Source organism: Pagrus major, chromosome 21 (assembly GCF_040436345.1).
Source record: "Pagrus major chromosome 21, Pma_NU_1.0".
NCBI classification, from domain to species: Eukaryota; Metazoa; Chordata; class Actinopteri; order Spariformes; family Sparidae; genus Pagrus; species Pagrus major.
In genome coordinates, this window is record NC_133235.1 from 22578684 (window position 1) to 22600318 (window position 21635).

A 21635-nucleotide genomic window follows, 5' to 3' on the forward strand; every position below is an offset into this window, starting at 1 on the left:
AAATCACAACGAGCATTTTTGGAGAGAACACGCTGGAGAGAAGTATTCCCATTTCCTGTGTGAAGTTTTAAAAGAAAAGGGGCTGTTACATCTGCCACGTGGATTTTTCTGTCAATCACAGGGGTCACACTGTGTCAAACCCCATCGAGAAGCTGACAAACACAGAGCAGTGGTGCACAAAGACTGAATGACTGAAAGTGATAAATGATGAAATTATTTGAAATAAAAATGCAGTTGCATTTTAAAAATTATTTTGTTGTTATCTTTTCACCAAAATGTAGGAAACTCAGTCCTTGAATCTTACATTTTTGGGGGATACGACCCCCACAACCCCGCTTTGGTTTTGAAAATCCTCTCTATTTTTGAGGTCTCAAGGTTGGCAAGTTTGCACGTACATTCAGCCAACATTCCCCTCTGACACTACCTGAATAGTCCAGAAACACTCAGATGTTTTTCAAGCAAAGTTTGTTCAAAGGACAAACTAGCAGCAAGAACAATCAAAAAGTGGAATAAAAGGCGTCAAAGAAAACGCAACTCACGTATGCATCCAGTGGGAGACTCAGGAGGTACTCCGAAAGGTCTGAAGAAACCTTCAATGCATCTCTCACAGTTCACCCCAGCTGTGTTGTGCTACAGAAAAACATGTAAAAATTTATGAGCTTTAAGTCCTTTATTATTGAGCAAGGAGAACAGAATACAAAACGTCCTTGGATGAGCAGAGGTCCTCTTTGCTCTCTGAAGTAGAATCTCTTGTTTCAAATGCACATTGATAACAGGATGTAATGCTTTCATATACCCTCTGCATCATTATCATATTCCAGAGGGATACTGTATCAACATAACACTCATTACAACCTTTATTTTGGCAAACAACACAAAATACATTTTTTGGCCTTGTAGGAGGAATGTGTGAATGTAAAATTTGTTTGGCCTCACGAACCCGTTTGCACAAGTTGCAGAGTAAACGGTGGAGTATCAAATGCTCCACAGACACACACAGACAACATGGAATTTTTCTTCTTCTTCTTTTTTTTCTTTTTTAATACCCTCCTCCTCCCCTACAACCACACACATTCACACACGGGAATCAGTTTAGACTTGATGTGCATTTCATACCTGGCAGTTGCTGCACACTCCTCCTCCGTCGTACCTGCCGAAGGTGTCTAAACTTGCTCCTCTCTTTTCCACCTCTGGGTCGTAATAACAGTCAAAGGCATGGGAGAAACACTGGCAGGCTGAGGAGGAAACCCCCGAGACACACACACAGAATTATTCTATATGCCTCAGCAAATTACCTTTGACTCCCCTGTCTGTATTTAAGCACCTTAACCTACTAATTCTCCAAAAAGGAGTTATAAGTCTGGTGGTTAAGTGCTAAGAGAAACTATTAAATCTAAACTAAACAAGACAGCACATCCTCTTCCTGTACACCACCCCTGTCTCTCATTAATGTTTATGACTGGTGAAGTCCTCTTCATCTTTCTCTCTCTGCTTTTGTGGCGTCTACAAGGTCGTGTTTCATCGAGGGAAAATTTGTCAACAGTCCAAAGCAATTAGATCCCAGCTGACACGGGCTCTGCTGGCTGACTGGATGGCTCGCCGATAAGCAGGCATGGGGGACTATCTGGTGGGCTGGCGCGGGCCCGGCTAGGCTAGCTGGCTAAGATGACGAAAAGCAGTTATCCTGGAGCTAGTTGTGCACCGTGCTGTTCATCACACATACCATATGAGGAATGTCCTCTCAACTCTTCACTGAGGCTCTCCACAGTACCATATGAGGGCATCCAACAACAGGGTTTAAATATCAGAGGACACTTCAGTCCACTCTGGGGGTCGTAATTCAAGGAGCCAGGAGTGTGGGAAGAAAGAGAGTGTGGATGTGTTTACACACTGAATGAAGCATTGTACGTGTACACTTACGATGACACTCGTTGGGGCTGTCAACAGTTGCGGCACGCCATGGCTTCTGGTTGAAGCCCGGGCAGCAGCGGTCACATGACTCACCGCAGGTGTTGTGTTGGCACTCACACTGGAGTCTGCAGACAGGAGATGAGACACCTGGTTTTAGTAACTCTCAGAAATCACAAAACTTTCTTTGAACCAGCACTTGAGGACGGCAGAACAAACTGTACCACTGAGATATTACCTAATTAATTACATACAGTAAATCAATTGTCAGAAACAGAAATGGAAAAGCTGCCTAAGATGCAGAGCAACACGCATTCATTTCAAGTCGTGTTCCAGACAACCTGATGAGTTAAGTCCAACATTCAATCTGTTTTGGTCTCCGCCAACTCCAACTCTATCTTGCAAGCTAGCTAGTGTTAAGTTTGTCTGTTTGTTAAATGGTGTCTATCAGAGATTTTTACTCAAAACGGCTTATTGTAGCACAGGGAAACGACTCTGTTGGGAGTGAGATGGAAACAAAACAGTAAAGCTAGAGGAGTGTAAAACCAAAACAATGAGCCGAAAGACACTAAAACGCTCTGTAGAGCTCAGGGGAACTATCCTGATATCTCCAAAACTCTGCAACTCATGCCAAAATAATGTAGATGAATAAATAGCACCACAGGTAAGAGTAAAAATATGTATTTTTGATTTTTGGCTGAACTGTCTCTTTAAGCCAATGGGAACATTTATTTAAAATGCCCAAGTTGCTCGCAAACAATAAAACACAAATGCTATGTTGTTCTGTTGTTACTTTGTTCAGAATACAGAAGGCAACTGTGGTTCAAAGCAGCATTGTATCACACATATCTCCCTTTGACCAACTACTTACAGTGTCACAGGCTGTAATCAGAACAAGTGAAGCAATGTGCTGCCCTTTACAATGTTGATGCCTATGTACAAACATATGAGGTAACCTGTCCTCTGAAACAACTACCTATCACTCAAACATATGAGGTAAACCGTCTTCTGAAACAACTCCCTATCACTCAAATCACTAGATTTGCCGGCATCTCTGTTGTCTTCGCCTCATTGTTTTCAGCATTAAGTCATCTCAGTACACTGGTTACACACAGGATGCCATTGTACAATAGGACTATTCAGCTTTGTAAATGAATAAACCAAGGAGATGGGGTGAATGGTTAAAGCTATACTTTGAAGTCAACTTCTGAAAAGCTTATGAGGAAACAGTTTAGTTTGTAATTAATAAGTGATGAAAAGTGCCTGAGGAATCGTGTCAAATATTTATTGTATGGCTTGAGATAAAGAGCACTGCTTACCTGTTTGGGTGGTCCTGGTTACGCCCCCCACCACACACCTGCGCGTGCCCGTGACACACGCAGCGTCCACCGATGCTGATGTCTTTGATGCTATAGTAATACTGCCAACAAATAAGGCAAGGCAAGTTTATTTATATAGCACCATTCAGACACAAGGCAATCCAAACTACATTACAAAGACAAAGAGATGCATTAGAAAAAGACTTCAAAACAGACCAAGCCTATTTGAAAGCCACAGTAAACTAACATTGTAAGCCTTGATTTTAATGAGCTGGCAGTTTTAGCAGACCTCAGGTATTCAGGAGGTGTGGTGCCCAGGTGGAGAGCATAGAAACTAAAAGCTGATTCACCTTGCTTGGTTTTGATTCTGGTAACATTGAGTTATCCTGATACATGATTCACCTAAAATAAAGTAAACGTTATCATTAGGGTTAGGGTTTATGTGCTGCCACACCACCCGCCCCCTGAGCAAATGTCTGGTTTCACTTGGCAACAGAAGTCAGACACACATCTTGACAAGCACAAGCTTAAACCCTGATCCATGAGCTGAGGCTAGTTTCATGAGGTGAATAAGTCCATTATATGAACATAAGTACGATAAGAACAGCTGACATCACTGATTTTATTCTCAGAATGTCAAATAAAGAAGAATTAATGAGCTGTTTTGGAGGTGAATTTTATCTCCATACAGTTTTAATAGTTGCACTAAAGCAGTGTGTTACAGGATAGCCACTACTGCACCTGCAGCCTGTGGGAGCCGTCCAAGCCGTCCCAAGCCGCTGTCTCTACCACATGAGTTACCATGATGCAGGACAGACTGACGGATCTGGCATTAGGCCTTGACAAAGATGAATGTGTGAGCAGGAGGGAGCAGCTCAGTGTGATTGTGTCAGCAAAAAGGAAGTTGGAGGGTAGGTGATGCAGAGCTGTAAATCAGGCTTTCCCAAATGGGGAACAAGGGTGTGCCAGCATGACACCTATGTGTGAGGTTGTACAGTATGTGCCTCACCCTGCGTGTGACGGTGGGGTCTCTCTGGGCCTTGGAGATCAGGTGGCCCAGCAGGGTGCTGGTGCGCATGAAGCGCAGGCGGATGTTGGTGGCCTTTGTGAAGTCTCGCAGCACCGGCGAGTAGGTGAAGTTTTTGGACCCCGGCCGACCGTTGACCAGAGACACCACAATCTAGACAACATGTATTCGTTTCACAAAGATTGTTTTTTGATACCTCATACAATACAGCAGCTCGATATGATGTTTTACCTCTCCGTTCTCCAAAGGGACGATCCGTGAGTATTCTGTGGTGCAGAGCTGGTCGTCATCATGTATTACACGACCGTTGGGCTGCTTTCCGAACCTTTCAATACACTCGTGCTTTGAATCTGCGCGAAAAATGAAAAATAAAATTAATCTCTCACCACATATTCCATTAATGTTTCATTGTAAATAACAATAATATCATCATATGGTTTCTTTTGTAAAGCTACTCGCTATCACCAATTGATATAACAAAACACTGACGACTGTTGCGTTCAGGTGCTTGCATTAAAGGTGCAATATGTAAGAATTGTCCGGCATGCCTCGAGACAGCCAATCACCAGCACTGCTCGATCTTGCAAGCATGCTGCATGCTTACTGGCTCACTGACGCTGATGAGAATAACTCCTTAGGTATTGAAATTTTAGTAATGACAAGACATTACATATTAGATTTTTAATATGTCTTTTTGTACTTTTTTTAATTGTACAAGTGATGTAGTGTCGATAAAGATTAATATCACAATTACAGTCTTTGTGAAAAAGGAAACAAAGCCAAATAAGATTTGAAAAATGTCTGAGTCTGGGCTGAACTGAAGATCCTGAATGAACATGAACTTGGATTAACAAAGAATTATGGCAAAGAGAAGCTCTGAGATTGTAAATCTGATGAGTCACAGCCGTGTCTTCTGGCAGGCTCTTTGCACAGGTGCCTCCTGGGTGTTAGTCGTCATAATTCAGATATGTCAACTCAGCAAATCAGCAGAGCGTGTATTCAGGTATGTAGTTCAGGTGATTTGGAAACGATATGACATTACAGGCCTAGTAATTAAGTTTGAAAATACACTGCATGTCACCACTCGCTACTTTCTACTCTGAAATCTGCACCAAAACATCAAAGTTTCCAGCCTAACATTTAACCTGGGATTCAGTCAAAGGTAAAATCTTCTGTTGTTGGTTTATGTTTCGTTTTAATCCAACATAAACACACACACTTCCTGTCTTAAATGCTTAAGCAGGGTGATCAGTGTGCCAGGATTAAATGTGTGCTAGTGAACACATTTTAATCCATCTTCACAGTCGCTCTTTTCCAGAGGAGAAATTGTGTTGACTTGGCAAAGCAGGAAAGAGACATGTGTACTTTATAATGATAATAAAAACTGCATTCCTTACAGCAGTAATTGTAACAATTACTTTCTATCCTGCACCGCACACACAGTCCTGCACACACACACGGAAATGGCAGATATTATTTTTGACTTACAACTAAGACAAAGGAAATCAGATATGGATAATCCTCCATATCTTTGTTTTTGTGATTTTTACAGGATTTTGTTAATGAATGGTTACGTCTGTAGTTGTGATTTCCACGGCACTTCTTTGAAATCACTTTCCAATCTCTTTCTGTTTATTCCAAACACACCACTGTTGCATCTGAAGAGAAATCCTGCTACCAGGTGCAAAAACAAAAAGTGGAACTGATGTCTTCATGTAGGGATGAGTGAAAATGACTTTAAAAAAAAAAAATACAAACACGAATTTCAGATTTACTAATAATTCACCTTAAGTACAAGTTTGTGTGACCCTCATTTTACTCGTGTAATTCCATTTTATAGTACTTTATACTTCTGCTCCAATATATTATTTGATAACTTTAGTTCCTGATTACTTCGCAGATTGCATGCTACATCAGAGCCAAAGTAGTGCTTTTTAATTTTTTATTAATTCGTATAATCAGAAAAATACTGACTATCGTATCCAATAATCAGCCAGGCCATTAACTGGTTGACTCCTATACAATAAATACATGTAAATATATGCATAAAATACTTTAACTTGTACTTTTGACACGTACATAAATTTAATAGCAGATACTTTTACTTAAGTACTGGTCATATAGGTGACTTTCACTTTTACCAAAGTAATATTTCAACATGTTATCTTTACTTTTACTTGAGTACTATTAGTACTAGTACTAGTACTAGTACTAGGTACGAGAACTAGTATTTTTACAACACTGCAAATCACCAGAGGTTTACGAAGTATTCAGGTCCTTGTATGTATTAATACAAGACTGTGGAAATACTACACTACAAGTAAAAGTCCAGCATTTAAAACCTTATTCAAATAAAAGTATCTGCATATTACCAACAAACTTAACTCAAAAGTAAAAGTACTTATTGTGCAGTAAAATGTTGCAGCGTTTTACGATCATATCTAATGTTTTTGTATTAATATTACTGCTGCATTAATGTGTACTTTGCATTTTACTACTGTAGATGTTTAAGGTTGAGCTAATTTATATACTGTTGGGTAATTTAATCATCATCTTCATCATATTCTGTAAGATCATCAAATGTTTGTAGTGTTGCTGCATCTGTAAAAAGTCAACTTTTCATGAGCTCAGCCTGTTTCAGCCTTGTGACAATGCATTTTCCAGGTAATTCACATGGTTTTCACTGGACAGAAGGAGAATGAAAACTTGAAATCTGCAATGTAACTAGTAACTAAGGCTGTCAGACAAATGTAGTGGAGTAAAAAGGACAATATTTGCCTCTGAGATGTACATAAAATGGAAATACTCAAGTGAAGCGCCTCAAAATTACCCTTACATACAGTATTTGAGTAAATGTACTTAGTTACATTTCACCACACAAATCACTGACAGTTGAGGGACTGGCAGCTTCTATGTGGAAGCAACTTTCGCTTGATTTTACTCCAGAGGGGAATTCAATCAAAACGTCTCAACATTTGACTGTTGGCACAAGTAATAAGGCAGCGTGCAGGAATAGAAATAAAAACATTGCAAAATACAATTACTTGAGAACTTACGTGCAAAATACTGCCAGGGGCTGAAGGTTCTCCCGTTGTCGACAGAGCGCTCCAGCACCCAGAGGTCAGGCCGAGGTGAATTAGCAAACTTGATGAGGATGTACGCCACATGGAATAGCTAAAAACCAGAACACAAGGAGCAGGCGAAACAAAAAGCAGTCACTGCACTGAACGGATTTTGGCATAATGTTGTCGTTTCCTGTGCTCCACTCGCTCTATCAACACATGTAAGCCTCCAGTCTTGGCCAGCAGCTCTGACAATACTCTAATTTCCTTCTACTGTGAGTGCAAGGGAGCAACATCAGTTTGGTTGTTGTACATCTGAAAATGAAAACTTTAATGAGTATTTAATGAGTAGGCATGATCAAGATCAAGGCTTTCTGAGGCCTGAGTTTCGATGAATGCTGCTTGACTTCTCTTCAGCCATACAGCACAGTACAAACAACTCGCCAACATATGTCAGCATGGAGTCAATAAAAGTGGTGCAGGTGCAGTCAGGTTAGTGAAAAGACATCAGCTAAGCCCACATGATCCACGTCTGTTCTCTGAACTCTCTATCTTCACCCTCCATCAGGATACACGGTGCATACAAGGGCAGAAAATGATGCCAATGATTGTTTCTGCCAACGCGGAGCTTACGATGCTCAGAATAGTATGTTTCCTTTGCAGTTGAACAACATCCTCATCAAGCCCTGAAAGCTTCAAGCGGGTGACTTCAGCTTGATTGAACACTGAACAATGGAAAGGTAATTGGTGATAAATGAAGGCCCTTATTGTTATGGTCTGACGTGGACTTGGCGTGGCTCGGAAGTTAAACCCTGTGACACCGACATGCACGTGACACCTGCAGTGTCAACAAAAAGCCTCGCCTACACCACCTGACCACCCCACCCCTGTCTTGTTTTTGTGTTATAGTTTATCTCCGTTCAATTTCAATGCTGGCCCGGATCCTAAAGCAACATTTAACGTGTTTCAAAAAACAGGGTACTGTATTTGCTAAACTTAAAATACCTGCCCTCAGGTTTGAAGCGATGAATGGAAACTGTACCTGAAATACTGTGTGCTATTTAAATAAAAGACATCTCTATAGACGGTCTTCACTTTGAGAGGGATGAAGGCAGGCCCACACTCGTCTAGCATCCCTCAGCGCCTTGATGAAAGCCCCCACGGGCATTTGAAACAGTCAGGTTGCTATCTCGTCTTGCATGAGGCAGCTAACACTCAAATCAAAGCAAGGTGAAACACGGCAAAGGCTCGCCGGCGGAGCGATGGACTGTGTCAAGAAGGATCCACAATTATGCTGATTGACTTCTGCCCCAAGACCCTGAAAAGAAATGACCTCAGGTTCAAGTACTTCTTCGGTTGATGAATTATGAGAGAGGTCAGAGGTCAGGTGGGAGACTGTCTGGTCTTGCTCTCTGAAAACTGTCAAAATCCTGAATAACAAACAACAAAATTATTAGGTTTTAAATAGCCTAGAGTGGCCTTTTTTTAATCACTGTTAAAATCGCCCAGAATGCCTGTTTCTGGCCTCAGCTTTGAATGGGGTGTGTCTTGAAATTAATCAGTGAACACTTCCACCCACATGCAACAGGATGTGCAAAAAAAGATGAATGGCGCACCCAAACAAGACGTGGGCTGTCATCTGGCTAAAAACAGAAACAAGGCTCTTCCAGAGGAGCTGCCTTCTATCAATACGTTGGCTCTGCTGAGGACCAGGAGGAAGTTTAGTTCACACGGGCTGCAATGACACGAAAGGAGGTCCAGCGGAAGGGAGGCTGGGGGGGAGGGTAAAAGGGCACAGGGGTGGCTAGAGACATGCTGGCTGGCATGCGGACCCATCTTAGATTCCAAACATAGCGCCACATTCCCCGTCCCTCCTAATGCCCCCAAAGCAGAGCACGTCACTGCCTTCAGGAAACCGTCGCCGACAGCACGGCACAGCAGTGAAAATCTTCTCCACCACTTGTCATGGGTACAGATAGAGAACATCACTAGAAGAGATTCTCCATTCTCTGAAGAATAACAATGTTCTTTATCATTCTCTACAGTCTAAAACCAAAAAATGTGTTTTCTCAAGATTTGTGGGGTTTGCTAGTGGAACATTTACATTAGTTCACCTGTTGTTCATCGGAAAAGATACCTCTGCTACAGTAGCTAACTGAGGAGTCTGCATGTCATTCAACCATCCAACCAACTTGTCTCGGCACACCATATAAACATTCACATTTGGTTGATTCTCCAGACAGTGCCCTTGACCAAGGCCCTGGCTAAGATCTGGAGTTGGTCCGCGGGCACGTATGCTGCCCACTGCTCCCTCAGGATGGGTTAAATGCAGAGTACCAGTTTCACTATTTTGTACATTATATGACGTGTAACATGAAGATTAAAGATAAAGATCATTCTTCTTCTTATGTACAAGTTTTATTAAGTGGACTGGTGAATAGAAACTTGGTTAGAGCTACAGCTATTAGTCGAAAACTAAATGCCAACTGTTTTGATAATCAACTACTAGTTTTAGTAATTTTTCAAGCAAAAGTGTCAAACATTTGCAGTTTTCAGCTTCTAAAACCTAAAGTTTTGCTACTTTTCTTTGTTATTTATGACAGAAGATGAAGAGTCTTTGGGTTTTGGACTGTTGGTTGGACAAAAGAAGCAATTTGAAGTTGTCACTTTGGGATCTAGGAAATTGTGATGAGCACTTTTCACAATTGTTTGTCATTTTTTAGACTAAACAATTAGTTTATTAATCGTTTAAATAATCTGCAGATTTATCATGAACAAAATAATTGTTAGATACAGGAGAATCTGACAAAAACAGATGATGCCAACCTTCTGTCAGATGATGCCAACCTTTCAGTAAAGTCACTTTGTCAAATTTTACAGTCACTGAATTGGTGAATACTGACAGAGAAAGGTGCTGCATCAGAGCCACAGTAGTTCATTTTTAAATTAATTTATTTTATCAGCAATCGGACAAAAACACGGATACCGATAATCTGAAAAAAATCTGAATTTCGGCCCTCATAATCAACCACATCACTAATCTATAGTCTGTTCCTATTCTGTAGGTCACTTAATGGACATTTCAGTCAGTACTAAAGACATACTGATGTTCAGTATCTCGGTCTACTAGCAAGGAACCAACACTGATATTGTTCAGAATTGCACTGTACATATTCAGTGAAAGATAAGGCGCAATATAATGACAATCTACAATGAATAAAACTTCATCAGAGAAGACTGAAATAAGCAATCCAACCACTTCTTATTTACTCTCACTCCTGTGAAAACTAAATTCTGTTATCTCAAGAGGACTTCATGCTTCCAACTTCACTTTTCAACAAGCCTGAATGCGGTGATGCCCTTCACTGTTGTATCTGACTTGATGCCAGTCAACTGAGTGATGGCGAGAAGAATCCTCCGGAAACAAACCCAGTCAGAAACAGACAGCGAGATCTTGGAAGACGGGGCCTGTCCTGGCACGGCCCTCCTTAATTTCAGGCCTGTCTCTCCGACTGTGTCCTGCCAGTCTAAACACACACGCTCTTGAAATACGGCCAGCACCTACGTATTGTTTGCAGAGAGCATGAAATACCATGATGGCATGCTAAGCACATCAGCGAAGGATTCCAGTGGCGTAAAAGACATGAAGCAGATTGACAAGCTTGTGGCAAAAACACTCGGAATAACACTTGAGCAGAGCCATCTTCCTCTGCCCCTCCCTGTATCTGCAGCCTTGGGCTTAAGATGAGAGTGCCATGCCAGGAGGTTTAGTGTAGGAGGCTGTGGGTGGGTGTCAAAAAGGTCAGGGGTTGAGCTGTGGCAGGTATGGATTGTTTGACACCCACCCTTTCTCTACCTTCTCACTGGAGCTCAAATTCCTGACCTTGACCCCCCTAAAATAGTGTCACATATACAAGGTATAAAGTATCCAGGTCTGCTCTAACCTTCTAATTAACACTGCGCAGCAAACCAACTCCCTCATGACCGAACACCATTTTAACAACAAGCACATTAACATTTCTTTCAATGCGCTTGTAGCAACGTGTCATACAATTTGGCAAAACACACACAGCCACATTCCCAAAATCCGTTGACAAGTCATGACCGCAGTGTGTTTGTGTGTGTGTTATTATTTCTGGATTATTGACCCCTGACAGTTCGTGCCAAGCTTGTGTCCGTGTGCGATGGCTCAAGAGTGATGAATGTTCACCCTCAAGTGCGAGTCCTGCCCTCTAACTTCATACATGCGCCTGCGCTCATGTTGTTTCACTCATGGAACGATTAAAAAAACTCAAAACGAGGCCCTGTTGCGTGACACATTGCAAGCTGTTCTCGTTGCTGTGCCTGCCACGTGGATCTCTTCAATTATAATCTCTTTGTGTTGATCAAATGAAGTGTACTGTAAAATCGACTGGTTAGGAATTTCTTACAGCCTTCTCGATAAGAAAGTGTCTGCAACACTTATGGTACCTTTATTTCATAATCCCTGTATATGACATATTATATATTATATTATATGTTATCTTATTGCCTGAATAGGTGTTCCATAGGACCCCCACAATAGATGCCCATTAGACCACAGAACCCCAATTTGACAGGATTTTGTGTTAAGAAAATACTTTTTTATTTTATTTTTAGGTTTGAAGATATAAAAAAGTCTTTATAGTCAATCAATAATCAAAGGATCACTAAAAATTACAATCAAAACAGATGACCTATTTCTTTCCTTTGTATTTCCAACTTGCAAATAACATGATAGAAGGCAAAATATTCTATTTTTCCTTTCTTGGGACCCCTTACAACCCACTCAAGGACTTCTGTTGGTCCCCAGACCCCAGTTTGAAAACAACTACTGCATGCCATCATTTGTGTAGACAAAGCATAACTAATATAAATTTAAAGGTGGCAGTAGTTAATAATATTTACTATTGTTACTGTTAGAAAGTCATTTTTGGTGTACTTGTGTACTGTGACCGGTGACTACAACAACAGACTCCCTGACTGTTGCAACTTCTAATGAGTGTTTGTGGCTGCTGTCGCTGTGGAGTTAATATTGTTTATAGATCTCTGTTTTGTCTGCATGGAAGATGTTTTATTCTACTGCTAAAGGCATAATATGTAAACAAATTGTGCTAAACAAAACACACGTTGGGGCCGAGCCGCTGCTCAGCTGTTCAGAGCCGGCCAACTCTGGAGGAGTCGGTTGTAGAGCCAGACCTTCTGGAGGAATAAACACCTAAAGTTGTGAAGTCTGAAGCCGTGTCCCCAAAGAAAGTGAGCTGAGAGATTACCTTTAAACTTTTAAGATCATAAAGTGGATTTATCTTCACTCCTGTTTATCAACCTGACTGTAGCAACGATTCGCAGAGTTGAACTCCAATGTCGGGTGTTTATGTACCGTAATGTTGGCTGCTGACTGGAACTGGTGGGGAAATGTACTTTATTTCATGAACGTAATGTTATACAGAGAGGAGAGGGGAAAAAGAAGAAACACAGAAAGCCTCTTGTTTGCCGTTGCTCACTATTTTATAGATAATCTACAGCAATCTGGCATTATTGTGGCTTAATAATGCTTGTTGCACCCTCCGCGGTGAATTTTAGCCAGTCATTTTTGTTTTTATTGTCAGAGTAACGAGAATTAACCAGAAAAGAGGGTTGATTCTAGTTAGGATATGCTGAAGAAGCCAGTTGTGTATTCATAATTGATAATTAGTTGTTTGCAGATGTTGCAAATTGCATAATTGAAAGGAATGTATTGTTGGACTGAACTCTAGTGCTTGGATTGCTGTACTAGTGTGTGCATTGACATTAAATGCAATTTATTTTATTAATTAACCAAAAGGTGAACATATTAAATATAAAAAAAAATGTAACACATTAATGTTTACACAAAGTACTTTTTAACCAACCTATTTTCATTTAAGTACATTTATACACTTGTACATTTTCTTTTACTTGATGCAACAGTACTTTAACTTGGGTCTGCTCTTCTAGTATTTTTTTCCCATCTGTGTCTAAATATCATATCTACCATTATCTGATGTTACAGTCAGGAGATATATAAGCTAACAAATATAACATCAATAAGTATTTTCAGCGCAGTCAAGAAGGAGATACTGAAAAGCCGACCGCCAAATTCCAACCGAAGGGCACGACATATAGCCAAGAGGAGTAAATCTACAGTGAGATCAGGATCCTGACAGATAGAAGCCATCTGAGCGAGCTCCTGAGAGGTCGATGTGAGATCAGAGGAATGCAATTCAAAGGAGAGGAGGCATTGCCTTCTGTTGGAGTGGATCAGCCCTGCTAGACGGAGCAAACTGCCCCCCCAGTTTGTAACAAAGCAATGTACAACTGTTTGTCTGTGTGCGACAGGTGGGTGGGGGAGGGGGGAGAGGGGCAGTCTGGTGTATTTTTCTCTGTCTCCATGACAGAATTAGTTATATGGTAACAAAGAGGGGTTGGCCAAAAGTCAGAGGAGAACTGTAACAGAAAACATACAGTATACTCAAGTTTCTACTTGTTAGATATTGTCACATTGTAAAAGCCTTGAGGGTGCAGCTGCTGGGTGCAGTGGGTTTGTAAGTTACACTTACACTTGTATTTAAGTATAATTTTGAGGTTCTTGTACTCTAATTGACTATTTCCATTTTCTGCTATTCTGTACTTCAATATAACTGCTTTTTCAAGGCAAATATTGTACTTTCTCGTCCACTACGTTTATTTGATAACTGATTCTGATCATCACAAAAATGCTGAATATCAGATCTGATATATGACTTTTTATACTTAAAGCTACAACAAGGAGCTGTCATTTTTTATTGATTCGGACGCTGTGAACAAAAGAGCAGACTACAGAGCAGCTTCTTTCCCCGGGATGTGAGACTCTTCAATTAATCATCAGCAATGCGCAATGAAAAATTATTTTAATTTTATGAGTTATACAACTCTGACGGGGTGACAGTCATTAAGAATAACTATAATGTGTAATGTGATAATAAATGATAGAAATAGAAATATCTAATCTTCTTGCTTATTGTCTGATTTGCTTATTTAGGTCATATAGAGGCATCAGAATTAAATTGGGATAGTTTTATAACCACTTAAATGTTCCTTGTAGAACATTTACATACATTTATTGACAGAAAATTACCTGTGATACAGAGACTTAGAGCTTTTATTCAAGTATTATTCGTATGGGTGACTTTCACTTATACCAAAGTAAAATCTTTACTTTTACTCAAAGGTGACTTTTGGGTACTTTTTACAACACTGCCTATTTATAAAATGTCATTATTAAACCTATTATATTACACCAAAAAAAAAATTCTTTACTAAATCATCTTGAAATCTGAGAACAAAATACAAAGATCCAGACACCTATATTTCGATACAATATACGATTGTATTGTGTTATTATTCATAAAAGTCATAACCATTAAACACATCACATAATATTCTCAGATGCAGATCTACGTTAGCAGCACACTGATAGACTGATGTTTGTGCTGAAAATGTGTGGGAAACTATTGTAATATTGCAATGTTACACTGATTCAGCGTTTCCTTCCACCTTAATCAACGACCTTAACTGAAGGCATGCATATGGGTGCACTCCTGTCCATGAAACAGCCCTATCAAATGGCTCTAGGAAAGTCCTGCTCTCTAACACGTCCCATTGCATCAATGCCTGCGTCAGCAAACCTGTGACCACCGATTAGCATCTCCTTGTATGAATTGATGACAAAGGCCTTGAAAAGGTGAAAAGATCCCACATTAACCCCCACGAGCCTTTCCACATCGGAGCTCCAGATTTAGGAGGCACTGCAGTCCAAGTGTCACCCGCGATGCACCTGCAAGGCCAATAGCAACTGCTATACTGCTAACTTGCACGAGGTGGCTGTTAGTGGAGTAGTAAATATCTGCTGGGTTGGCCTGGCGCCTCGGGCAGCCTGGCTAAACACAGGCACTTACATCACCTCCATCGTCACCACAGCAATAGGCACATGTTTAACAGCCAATCTTGTCACTAGGGTCTGACTGAGCCAGCTGCACTGTAGGAACAAATCCTTATTACCAGGCATATACAACAATATATCAACAGAAGGTTAATCTATTCTTTGCATCAGATTTTTTATATTACATATCCAAAATATGTGACACTGAATTCAGTTTACGGCCTCTATTTGCCAAGATCTTAGCTGACTTAGAGGGATGCAGCCATGCTCAATTAATCTTTCTATCATACATGCATGAAAGCATCATGCTAATCTGAACGTCTACTCAGTAAGAGGGCACATTTCAAGGTAAAATGGAATGTTTTCAGCCTGAGACTTGTCTGTTTGTGTGTGTGTTTTCTGTTTAAGTACTTTCTCACCACCAAATTACACCACCTCTCCATTTCGAGCCATTTATCCAGTGAAAAGAGGGGACTGGGTCACTTTCAGAGAGGCTTAGAACGAAGCAAACTTTTGTGAGAGTCTGAGCTTGCAGAAAGGATGTCACACAATACGGCCTGGAAGGCTTCTAACACAAAAGGGGGCGACGGCTGCAAATAAAACATTCAAACCCAACTTCAGTGGGAGGTTGGACCCCTGAGAGAGGGGATTAGGTTCCAGGGGAATGTCTCTAAAATTGAGTTCTTGGAAGCTTTGTCTCTTGACGATTGCAGAGCTGTGAGCAGTGCCAAAGCCACTGCATTAACCTGAACCAGATCATTCCTGTCTTCAAACTTTGGCATTCAAAGTCACTGTTGTTGCACTTATTCACACCCCCTGACGAAGTGAAAAGTTTGTATAGTCTGCTGTGCAAATGACCTATGAATCACAGATGAAAGATAAGAACTGCAATCTGTCCATTTAAAACCACAAAGCTCCATCATCAACACAATCAACACCTGTTACCCACAGAAATAATCTACAGCCTTAACCTTGACACAAAAAATACAAGTCAAGTCCCTTGAACATCAATCCACCAACTAATCAGGACTTCAGTCGAACCAATGACGTCCAATGTTCATTCAGTGCCGGACACCGACCAATCAAAAGCCGCTCAGTCTCATCAGATGTGAGACAGACAGCAGTAAGCCCCGGTATGTTTGCCTCACATGGTCTACTCTGGGCTCACTCAGGCAGATAAGCACATGTGGTCAGGGCTCCTAAAATACATTCCCCAGAAAAAAGGAGTGACTGGCAGTCTGATGCACGGTGTAAATGTTTACCAGAACAATGGCTTGCCTACTGTGCTCTGTAAATAGTTTAGCAGGGGCAAAAGTTCCTGGAAAAGTAGCCAGTATTCTGGAGGGGACAAATGTAGAATACATTTAGGATTGGATGGACAAGAAATGCTTTACAGTACTTGTTCACACGAATGGCTGAAGAAAATGGCCAAGAGAGAAACATACACAAGGTAAAAGGTGCATTAGTGAACATCATTTGAGATGTGATCTGTGCTGCTATGTCAAATTTAATCATTTTGGGTCAGTTACTCTGAAGGTAAACAAACCATTTATGCCAAACATCATCTTTCTTCACACAGAAGCCAACTGAAGATCCGTGAAGTGAAGGTAGGATTTGTCATGGGTCGAAAGACAGGAAGTCACAGAGCTTATCCAGAGGAGATTTCTGAGCCGGAGGTGATTCGAGAGGTGATCATGTCACAAGAAGCACTCAGCCTTAGGACTAGCTAATGAAAGTAGCAAAAAGATGTGAAGATAGGTTGCTTGAATGAAAACAAACAGCCCTGACAGCAGCTCTGTGAGGCTGAACAGCGGCGCTAACGGGTAAATGTTAGCATCATCGTGCTAACACGCTCAATTTTTTAGTATTACAAGTTGATAGATCTCAAATAAGTAGAATCTTGTAATCACAAATATCCATGCATTAATCATCACAAACCTGACAAGAAAAAAACAGAGGAAATAAGAGCATTAAGCATTAAGATCATGCTAACACGACAATACAAACATGCTGGTGTTTAGCAGGGATATTGTTTACCATGTTCACAGAAATCAAGCCGTGGCTGATGGAAATATCAGTAGTTTTTAAACATAAACCAAAGTATTAGAGAAATTAAACTTCAGTCTGTCCCAAATGTTAATGGCAGTCCCTCCGAATCTGATGACTTAAACCACCCTGTAGCTGCCAGTAATTCCTCATAGGACACTGACTGGTCCAAAACCACAAGCGCATATCTTGAAGACTGGCAAGATAGATTTACAAGGTCACATCATGATCAGTTGAACCGCCTAATCCGCCTGAAGGTTTACCTCGCAAGGTAAAATCTGTCCAAAAGCTGTCAAGATATTTGTGTAAAACTGAAAAACTCACTCATGGCGCTAAAGGTAAAGTCTTGGCACCGTCTAGGTTCAGGATTTTTATGTGAAGCAACAGACTGTACCACTGTGCCCAAGACAAACTCCCCCTCAAGGACAATAATGTTTACTCTACACTATCACCAGTCAATAGGATTCCTCCTCGGAGCTTCATGAATGCACAATGTTTCATGGCTATCCATCAAACTGTTTTTGAGATATTTCAATCTGGACCAAAGCGGTGGAGCAACCGACAGACCGACATTGCCATCCACAGAGGCCTGCTGCTGGTGCAGCAAACATATTGGAGGTTATCTTTCTTATATTGCTGTTTTTTTATATAATGCTCAAAACTTATTGAAAGCTCAGGTGGGATTTGTCTGAAAAAATTCTTGCACTCAGTTTTTCATCAAGTCCCGATTAGTCTTACTTCAGACCTTTCTTCAAACAATCCTCTTGACAGACAAACCGGAAACAGCTCTGTCAAAAAAAAAACCCCTCTGTCTTTGAACCTCACCATTTTACATAAACATCAACTGTGCCATTATCTTAAATATCTACTGAGAGCTATACAGATAACAGAAGAGCAGCCACCTGCACTGGCCTTGAAAGAAAAACCACAAAACCCATTCAGCTGGATCTAACCCACACATTTCATTGAGCACATCATTTATCCTGTGGATTTGAAAAATAATCTACAAAGCAAAGCCTCACATGGAGCAGTCAAACATCTTGACAGCTCTAGTCCTCTCTTAGACAATGCATGAGCTTGTATTTGTAGGGTGGAGGAGGGTGATAAAGCACCATAGAAGGCAAATAAAACACATTCAAACTCAGGAAGACACCTTAAATTATAGGTTAGTTCAGATATAAGCAGTGAAATTCATATTCTGTAGGTCTTTTCTCTCAATTTAGGCTTGTTTTCTTCCATTTATGGAGCAAAATCTGTTTTTTATCAGTGAGCAAGAATGCTCAGTATGCTGATTTGATACACCAGCGGCTGGCTGATTGAGTGTGCATTAGTAAATCAAAAATCTGCTCCCCACATGCCAAATATTATCCTCACGGAGTCAGTCTGCTCTGCTGCTTCACTCTTCACAGAACAGATCAGAAGATTTAAGTTAAAACAACTGTGTGCCTTAAAATGCAATAGCAGCAGGTGAGCATTGTTTACACTCTTGGTGGTAGCATCAGATGCCACGAGAAGAAAAATGTGCGTGACAGGTGTGTGTGTGTATGTGGTTGATGTGGGGGTGGGGGTCTGCAGGGTGTTGTGCGGTTAGTAGTCATCGTCAGAGATCCAGCCGTGCTCTTTTTAGCACGCCGTAATGCAATAATGCTGCCTTCCCCGGCTCCCAAATAAACTGAGCATTACCACGTATTAAAGTCAGACATCCCCGATGGCCCTACATGTGTCCATCCTCCTGTAAGTGAGGACTATATTTAGCCACGCAGGATCTTTGCTCAGCTCAGTCCGTCTAAAAACAGATATAGAAAAGCCAACACCCATTGTCTGACGCTGTGCCCACTGGGGGCCATATATGCAACACGTGTGGAGAGGAGCTCTTTTGTTTGCTCTCTTTTTTGAAGTCCACTCCAAAAACTAGTCAAAGAGGTCCACCTGCACTCCTCCAATCTGATTCTACATCCTTCTGATCCCTAATCCCAAGACAGAATTCCTCTCTCTCTGTCCTCACAGTGGATAATTGAGCGTGAGGTGCAATTTTATGGGCCTGGAGCCAAACCCCTGCCAGAGACGGGTCATGATGGAAGCATGTTTGCCAGCCAAAGGGGGCGTGAATCTGATTCCTGGCAAGCATCCAGCTGCAGCGCATTATTCACATGATCACTGCTGGCTGAGGTGATGAAGCTCCGACTGAAAATATGATCATGCATGAGTATTTTTTGTGAATGAAACACCAAACTTCCTCAACAAACCAGCAGCGGCAAAACTCAGCATAACTCATCTTCAGGCAGCAGAGCAATAACCAGGACACAAAAACACTTTCCCTCTGTAACATCCAGGTGCTGCATTTCACCGTCACCACACAGCAATCATCGTTCAACCTGCAGGTATCAGCAGGTACACAGCTGTTCACAGCAGAGTAAGGTATGATAGTCTCACCTGCCCAAGGTCCAGGGTGACGTTCACCTCGTTGTGGATCAGTCCCCTGGAGAGAGGAGGGCTCTGCCACCACCGCTCTGTCCCATCGATGGCGTAGGTCACCGGGTGAGCTTTGTTTGGGTCGATGGCGTTGCAGTAGTCGCAGAACTGACCCTAAATAGTGTCAAACTGTCAGTATGTGGAAAAAACCTCATCTGAGTCTCAGCTTCAGATTCTCATATCATCCAACAAGAAGGCATCAGAAAAAGTCTTTGTATTTTTTTTTGGTAAATGTCAACTCTTAGCTCATTATTATATAGGATCATCTTCATCTGTACCTCCAGACACCCACAGTCCGCTATCACAAGTCCACCATGTGAGAAGGACAGTGAGTAACCACGTCAACACACAAATCAAACACTCTTATGAGACACAGAACCAAACACGAACACACATTCTTCCCACACATGCACACCCAAATAATTGTTGCAAACTTCATGTGGGTTTTTATAATAGAGGCAAGCACTGGCAGATGCCTAACCTAATGCAGATATGGAAAATATTGCAACCACAAGTGAATCTTGAGTTTGGAGCAAGGCTTTTGCATGTCCTTTAGCAAAATGCTTGTTCCTACAGTAATGTAGTGGCTTGCAGGAGAACTCCTGAGGGGACAAGAGCACTTTTGAAAGGGAATTTCCTTTAAAGAAAAAAAACAAAACAAACTACAATGGTGTAAAACTATTTCTGGCAGTTGCACAACTTGATCAGAGCAGGCAGGATTGAGACACATAGAACATTTAAAAGGGAAAAACAACTAAATATACTTTCTGTCGTTAGTTATATATTGAATAAAAATGACTGTTCACTATATGTATCCGACTGTAATGTAATTCCCTGTTCCAGTGCCTCCATGTCCTTGTTATTCACCTTTTACGCACGAACCAAAGGCCAAACATAGACCTCATGCAGCTTTTTCTTACCTGTATATTGTGAGAAAGAACTCCGTTGGTCGGTCCTCCGACAAGTTTACAGTATAAATCAGATCTCGGCGTCCCGGACTCATCCTGTCCGCAGGTTGCTGTGGCAGAGATAGTAGACCCCGAAGCGAGGTTGAAATACGGAGGACTCAAACTGAAACCTGTTAAGTCATTAAAGCTTCCTTGTCCATCTGCGTCCCTGAAAAGTGTTGATGAAAAGGTCAAAAATACAGCGAGGAGATGAGCTCCTCTCATCCCTCTCGCCATGTTCCACAGTGGAGATCCCGGTAGATGCTGAGAGCGACCCGCAGCGTGCAGGTCTTGTCATCTATAGATCTCCATAAAATGCGCCCATAAAGGGGGCTGCGCGATGTTCTCTCAGTAGGACTCCGCTGAAGTCACTGACAAATCTTCAAGTTGATCTCCTGCTGGTGACGGTGTGCTCTCTTTCCGCCGCATGTTTCCAAACTAACGACGGCGGCTCTCCTCTTCCTGACCAAACTGTGCGCCACACTGACTGCAGCTATCAGGTGTCAGGCTGTCGATGGTCTGAGCTCGACGCTAATCCACAGAGAGGGGCCAAAGGTCTGCTGTCACAGTTTACACTGCGTGGAGCAGCAGCACGTCCTCTGTCCTGTCTGCTTTCTTCTGTCTATAAAACACTATAAAACACTGTAAGTTTAATATAAATATATAAATATGCTCAAATATAAAACTTTCCTGTTTACTATAATTTTACAATCATCCATCAGGAACCACTTTGAGAATGTTATTGTGTCATTTAAAACAGACACACAGATTATAATCACTGTGAGGAGTATCCTGCAATTTCTTAAAGGTGCACTATGTAGTTTTGGGGAATATTATTGAATCATTGATTGATTTGTTTATGCCAAAAAACAAACTAAATAAACAAACTCTCTTTGT

The 21635-nt window shown here is 41.3% G+C and overlaps 1 protein-coding gene across 1 annotated transcript in view; it reads right to left on the reverse strand.

The window, feature by feature from the left end:
- Positions 1 to 20975, reverse strand: part of LOC141017055 (laminin subunit alpha-3-like) — a 64517-nt gene extending 43542 nt beyond the window's left edge. The window contains exons 1-9 of the mRNA XM_073491673.1: positions 20712 to 20975; positions 19753 to 19905; positions 7311 to 7428; positions 4486 to 4604; positions 4237 to 4407; positions 3228 to 3328; positions 1921 to 2036; positions 1117 to 1235; positions 540 to 630 (exon numbers count right to left, since the gene is read on the reverse strand). Of these exons, the coding sequence (XP_073347774.1) occupies positions 540 to 630; positions 1117 to 1235; positions 1921 to 2036; positions 3228 to 3328; positions 4237 to 4407; positions 4486 to 4604; positions 7311 to 7428; positions 19753 to 19905; positions 20712 to 20975 (1252 nt within the window). The remainder of the gene's footprint in view (positions 1 to 539; positions 631 to 1116; positions 1236 to 1920; positions 2037 to 3227; positions 3329 to 4236; positions 4408 to 4485; positions 4605 to 7310; positions 7429 to 19752; positions 19906 to 20711) is intronic.
- Between the last annotated feature and the right edge of the window lie 660 nt (positions 20976 to 21635).